A 7274-nucleotide genomic window follows, 5' to 3' on the forward strand; every position below is an offset into this window, starting at 1 on the left:
GAATGAAAACACATCCTACCAGAACCTTTGGGACACAGCAAAACCAGTGCTCAGAGGTCAATTTACAGCAATAAATGCACACATCCAAAAAAAAAAAAAAGGAGTGATATCCCTTGTTCCACGTTCTCTTCTGAATCTAGTTTGAATTTCTAGCAGTTCCCTGTCGATGTACTGCTGTAACCATTTTTGAAAGATCTTTAGTAAAATTTTACTTGTGTGTGCTATTACTGATATTGTTCTATAATTTCCACATTCTGTTGGATCACCTGTCCTTGAAATAAACACAAATATGGATCTCTTTCAGTCAGCTGGCCCCGTAGCTGTCTTCCAAATTTTTTGGCATAGATGAGTGAGCACCTCCAGTGAAGCATCTCAACCAGTATTCCGTCAATTCCTGGAGGTTTGTTTTTCACCAGTGCCTTCAGTGCAGCTCGTGCTTCTTTCTTTAATACCATCAGTTCTTGATCATACGCTACCTCCTGAAATGGTTGAATGTTGACCAATTCTTTTTGGTACAGCGACTCTATATTCTTTCCATCTTCTTTTGATGCTTCCTGCGTCGTCCAATATTTTGCCCATAGAGCCCTTCAAAATTGCAACTGGAGGCTTGAAGATTTTCTTCTTTCAGCTTGAGGAATGCTAAATATGTTCTTCCCTTTTGTTCTACTGTGCTGGGAATGAAAAATTGAAGAGGAATGGGTCTCATTCATTGTCAAATACATTTCAAGATCTATCCTGAAGTACAACGCTGTCAGTGATAGGATAATATCCATACACCTACAAGGAAGACCAGTTAATACGACTATTATTCAAATTTATTCACCAACTAAAAATGTCAAAGGTGAGGAAATTGAAGATTTTTACCAACTTCTGCAGTCTGAAATTGATAAAACATGCAATCAAGATGCATTCATAACTACTGGTGATTGGAATGAGAAAGTTTGAAACAAAGAAGAAAGATCAGTAGTTGGAAAATATGGCCTTGGTGATAGAAACTATGCCAGAGATCACATGACAGAATTTTGCAAGACCAACAAATTATTCATTGCAAATACCTTTTTCAATGACGTAAGCAGTGACTATACATGTGGACCTCATCAGATGGAAAACACAGGAATCATATCGACTACATCTGCGGAAAGAGATGATGAAAAGTTCAATATCATCAGTCAGAACAAGATCAGGGGCCAACTAGGGAACAGACCATAAATTACTCATATGCAAGTCCAAGTTGAAGCTGAAGAAAATTAGAACAAGTCCACAAGAACCAAAATATGACCTTGGATATCCCACTTGAATTTTGAGACCATCTCAAGACTGGATTTGACGCACTGACCACTAATGACCAAAGATCAGATGAGTTGTGCGATGACATCAAGGACATCATACATGCAGAAAGCGAAAGATCATTTAAAAGACAGGAAAGAAAGAAAAGACCAAAATGGATGTCAGAAGATACTCTGAAACTTGCTCTTGAACGTAGAGTAGCTAAAGGAAGAAATGATGAAATAAAAGAGCTGAACAGAAGAATTTAAAGGGCAGCTTGAGAAGACAAATTAAAGTATTATAATGAAACGTTGATGACTACTGGTCAGGAATTTTGTAGAATGTCCCTCAATATGACTTTGTCTGATGTTTTTCTAATGATTATACAAGGGTAATGTGTTTTGGGAAGGAAAACCACAGAAGTGAAGTACCATTCTTATCACATGATATCAAGGATGCAGACTATCAATATAACTTATCACTGTTGATGTTAACCTTGATCAGATGGCTTGAGGTAGTGTTTCTTAGGTTTCCCCACTGTAAAGTTACTTCTCTCCCCGCCACCCCATTCCATACTCATTGGATTAAATTCAGTGTGTGCAGTTCACATTTAAGGAATGGTGAATTGTGCTCCACCTTCTTGAGGATAAAGTTACTACATAAATTTTTTTAAACTCTTCTGCATAGGAGATTTGTCCTTTCTCCCTCATTTATGGTTTTATTCAACCGTTTAATTACATCAGTACAGACTCATGCATATTTTATACTTTGGATCATAATCCAATACTATTTTATTTTGTTGCCCAAATTGTTCCAGCTTTTGCTATTAGGAGCTCTTTCAGTTGGATCCTGTGTCACTTTGACAATCCCATCATTATTTTTTAGTTCACTTTCTTCCTTTCTGGTACTAAAAGATGCTCTAGGTTTATTTTGAATATTTTTGGCAAAGAGTACTGAATATACCATGGACTGCCAAAAGAATGAACAAATCTGTTTTGGAAGAAGCACAACTAGAATGTTCCATAAAAACCAGGATGGCAAGACAACGTCTCACATACTTTGGACATGTTATCCGGAGGGATCAGTACCTGGAGAAGGACATCATGCTTGGTAAGGTAGAGGGTCAGCAAAAAAGAGGAAGGCCCTCAGTAAGATGGATTGACACTGCAACAATGGGCTCAACCATAACACCGATTTTGAGGATGGTGTAGGACTGGGCAGTGTTTCCTTTTGTGGTACATAGGGTCGCTATGGGTCGGAAGCAACTTGACGAAACCTAACAACAACAACATACTAACCTGTGTATACACACATATCTATAAATATTTCTATATGCAACTATCTGTATCTATATTAACCTAAACATAAGCTCATACTGATGTCCCCAACTCTAATCCATTACCTCATGGATCATTCTAACCACTTCTACTTGCTTATTTTAAACCTCTCACTCTAATAGTGAGAAATCTGGCTCCCATCATCTGTCATCCATTTACTTAATAGTTCAATTCCAGTATACATGTATAGTACTTGCAGAATTATTAACCCATACCCTCCTGGGAAACAACTTTATCAATGAGAGTACAGTTCTTATGTGCAGTTCTTTTGCTTTTATACTTATAGACGTGGCTTATTTCCAAAGTTACCTTATTTCCACATCCCTTTCAGTGAGGTTGTCTCATACATTTGTAACACAGATTCTTTTGTCATATTCTGTATTCCCTCCTGGGATCTCCCAAACTCCTAAATATTTTTTTTTTTAGAAATTGCATACATTAAGGTTTACTGTTTGTGCTGTAAAGTTCTATGGGTTTTGACAAATGCTTAATGTCTTGTGTACTTATCATTACGGTATCATACAGAATAGTTTCACCACCTTAAAAAAAACAAACCTGTGCTTTGTCTGTTCAATACTTTCCTATTCCCTGACAACCACTGATCTGTTTACTGTCTCTTAGTTTTGCTTTTCTGGAATGTCATATAATTGAAATTATATTGTATGTATCTTTTTCACACTGGCTGGTTTTACTTACAGATATGGATCTAAGATTACAACTATGTCTTTTTGTGGCCTGATACCTCATTTCTTTTTATTGTTGAATAATACTCCATTGTATGGATGTACCATTGTATACTTATCCATCCCAGTTCCTTCTAGTTTTGGCAATTATGAATAATGCTACTTATAAACATTCACATGCAAGTTTTTGTGTGAACGTGTTTTTAAATCAGGTAAATACTTAGGAACACGACTGCTGGATCATATAAGATGCTGTTTACTTTTATAAGAAATGGCCACGACCACTACCTTTGTTTTTAACAAAGGCACGTATTTGATGCCTTCAGAGAACAAATGGTTTATTGTTTCCTGGGTCATTGTCTCCCTCAGTCTATAAACTCCACAGAGGCAGGAGCTATATATGTTTTGATCACTGATGCAGCCCCAGCATCTAGCCTAAGACTATACACATAGCAGGCACATAACAAATATTTGATTACTGGATGAATAGGTGAATGATTTAATGAATAGACAAAGCATCAACTTGAGCCATATCCCTGTGTTAGGAATTCCAAAATGCAATTCTTCCTTTATTTTAACCTTGGTAGACAACTGAGATTGACACTGATATTCATAATAGCTTAAAGTTCTATAGCACAATAATCTCCATTGACCCAACGCAGGAATCTTCTTTTTGCATGGTTATGAATTTTACAAATTTGCTGCTAAAACTCATTCAGAACCAAATGATAGAGATATCTACCAAATTCCTTCTGTCTCAAATAATATGGGTATTCAATGTATATTAAATAAGATGAACAAAAAAAAAAATACTGTGTTTGGTCTATGTCAATATTTGCCTGACTAAACACATTTTAAAATGATTAATCATTTCAAGTTTATTCCAATAATCCCTCTTGGACCATTCTGATTTTAAGCAGTGTGAAAATGTGTCTTTATAGCCTTACAAAATTTAAATCAAACAGATTTTGCTCAAAACTTCAAAAGACATTTGTCCTTGGGGCTAAAATTAACCAAGAAAACGATTAAAAACAAAAGCAAATTTAGAATATAATTGGTACTTCCAAAATGAGTTGAACCTGTCCTTTATCTTCCTTTACAACATTTGCTTTTTTTTATCCTATAATAGAATAAGCAGTAGTGGTGCAAAGAATGTATTTTCATTTCTGAGGTTCCAAAAAACAGATAAACCTCAAAAGCTTGTGTTTTTTGTGGTTTGCAACGTCACAGGATGCCTTAGTTGGAATGATTCACATAGTGATCACATTCAGAAACAAACTCAAGACTTTGTCCATTTTCACCAGGTGTATATTTCTGCATTTTTTTCAGAGTTATTAAATATCTTTTTTTTTTCTACTCTGGTGAATGAATCTGTTTGGATACCAGCTTTCAAGGACCCCAGCAGTGCTTGAAGACTTCAGCAAAGGAACTTCCAAAGCTAATTGAAGTGTCAACATACTAGAGAGCTATTAAAAGTGCAAAGATTGTAGTTCGTTGGAATAAGCCAAACAAGACATCCAACTGGAAAGTACTCTTAAGACATTTTAGGTTTGAGTACTTTGTTTTGATAATTTGGACCTGGAAAACAATATAACTAATGTTTATTAGCGTAAAACAGTGAAACCTGTGAGAACTGGAACTTGACAGGACTGCCTTGTTTTTCTGGGTCTCGAAAGTTTTCTGCCTTTAACAGGGTACAGTCTTACCACTTTTCTATCACTCTCTGTTAGTGGAAAATATTTGAGTTTTCCTTTTCTGACAGGTTTCTGCCTTACACAGTTTCTGGCTTTCGCAGGTTTACTGAATTTGGGTTATTTGTCATATCTGAAGTCAAAATCAATAAAATAATCCAATTAGTTTTCAAATAGTTTCCAGAATTTGAACAAGGTATTTGCCAATTAATCTTCAGAGGGACATATTTAGTAATGAGTCCTCATATTTTCCACATTCCCACTTAGGCTTTATCTCTCAAACTTACCGAGCTACTTGCAGTTCCCTGATAGTGCTTGGGATCAAACGTTCCTTTGCCTTTGTGTGGAGTCCCTGGGTGGTGTAAATGATTAACACCCTCCACTGCTAACTGAAAGGTTGGAAGTTCGAGTCCACTTAGAGGCACGTCAAAAGAAAGGCCTGGTGATCTACTTCCAAAAACTCAGCCATTGAAAACCCTGTGGAGAACAGTTCTGCTCTGACACACTTGGGGTCACCATGAGTCGGAATGACTCTGTGGCAACTATTTTCTGCCTTTGCGTTGACTCTTCCTCCATGTGGTACACCTTCCTGGTCTCCATCTCCTCTGCCTTCCAAACCAGCTCAAAGGAAACCTGCTTTACTGAGATCTTCCCAGAAACACCACATCCCTCCCCCACCACAGACACTGATAACATCTCCCATTACCCGTTTCTGTAGCTGCAGTTACCATATTAAACTGAAATTAATTTTTTTACTCTGAGTGTATCACAGGGCCTGACGGTACAGTAAACACTCAAAAAATGTCTGTCAAGCCCTCAGCGCTGTGACATGCATCGACAGACATCACCAGGTGGGAAGTGGAGGAGTCAGGCTACTTTCATTCCTGCTCCAAGCCAACGTTCTGACTCCTGAAAGTGGAAAAGCTAGACAGGAAACAAAGTGAAATTCTCAGGAACTCCTCTCGCAGAGCGGAGAATACAAAATGCCCATAGCTAAGTCAAATACTCCTGTTCTTATCCGTTCGGGAATTGGCCGTTATAGGTAATTTTATGAGTAGTAAGTAGAGAGTGAAAACCCTCTATATATATAAATAGTGGTTAAGTGCTACAGCTGCTAACCAAAAGGTCGGCAGTTTGAATCCACCAATTGCTCCTTGGAAACTCTATGGGGTGGTTCTACTCTGTCCTACAGGATCGCTCGACCGCAACGGGTTAAGAAGAGAGTGCAATCATAATTTCCGCTGGTAACTGACATTTAGCTCTTCTTCCCACTAACATTTAGACAGGAAAATTTGCAGGGGTAAAGCCTTTTTCAAGGTCTACAATCCCTCCTACCCTTCTAAAAGTATTCTTGTCTATTTGTACTGACACACCCAGGAGCAAATCACAAAGAACTCTTACTGTTCACACTCAGGTTCTTGTGGTCCTGCTTTGAACGATCGGCTGCACGTGGACACATCCAGTTGTTTTTTCCGGTAACTCCCCGTGTATGTGGTCACGGAAGAATCTGACCATCGCGTTTCATTCTGCCAAGATGCTCCAGCCTTGCGTCGGATCAGATCAAACTCTTCGGAAGTAAGAGGGCTGAAGGGCAGAAGGACTTGTGGCGTCAGGTAGAAGTAGTGTGACATTTCCACACTATGAATGGCCCACTCTGAAGGAGATCTTTCCGAGCCTTCTCGATAATTAGTAATTTCCTTCTGGGAGCCGGAAGACGTTGACTGGGCTCACCAGACTTAGTAACTCAAACGGCTCACCAGAGTGCGAAAGCTTAGTTGTCTTTATAGTTGCCGAGCAACGGATCACAAAATTCCACAAATACTACCCCACTCCCCGCACCCCCAAATTTTAGCTAACAAAGTTTAAGTTACATAACGTTGTGGTCTTTGCCCTAAGCAATATACTGCCACATAATTACGGCAAGAAATCAGGTGACAAAATTATTTATAAGATTAATGCTATCATAAACAAAGAAGTGAATCTAAATGATGGTGGCTGAAGAAGTGGAAAACGAGATAAAAAGACACTGCCAATCATTCATTTCCCCTGAAGACCTGGCCTGCAAATGTCTGGAAGCAAACCTGAGCTGCTTGTGATGTCAACAATAGCAGGTGACTCAAGCGGCTTCTCGTATGTCATAGAACAGCGGTGCTCTGGCTGGCTGCATGTCAAGTCAGCCCAGGGGCTGTTAAAGCATGCAGACACCTGGGCCTCAGACCCAGACATTCTGATTTATTGGTCTGGAGCAGGGCCCAGGCATTGGCATTTTCTGAAAGCTTAATCCCAGGGTATTATTC

General features: G+C 38.5%; 1 protein-coding gene across 1 annotated transcript in view; it reads right to left on the reverse strand.

Moving 5' to 3' along the window:
* Positions 1-6608, reverse strand: part of CUNH4orf51 (chromosome unknown C4orf51 homolog) — a 66380-nt gene extending 59772 nt beyond the window's left edge. The window contains exon 1 of the mRNA XM_004378868.1: positions 6379-6608. Coding sequence (XP_004378925.1) covers positions 6379-6608 — 230 coding nt within the window. The remainder of the gene's footprint in view (positions 1-6378) is intronic.
* Between the last annotated feature and the right edge of the window lie 666 nt (positions 6609-7274).

Source organism: Trichechus manatus, unplaced genomic scaffold, assembly GCF_000243295.1.
Source record: "Trichechus manatus latirostris isolate Lorelei unplaced genomic scaffold, TriManLat1.0 scaffold00059, whole genome shotgun sequence".
Lineage (NCBI taxonomy): Eukaryota > Metazoa > Chordata > Mammalia > Sirenia > Trichechidae > Trichechus > Trichechus manatus.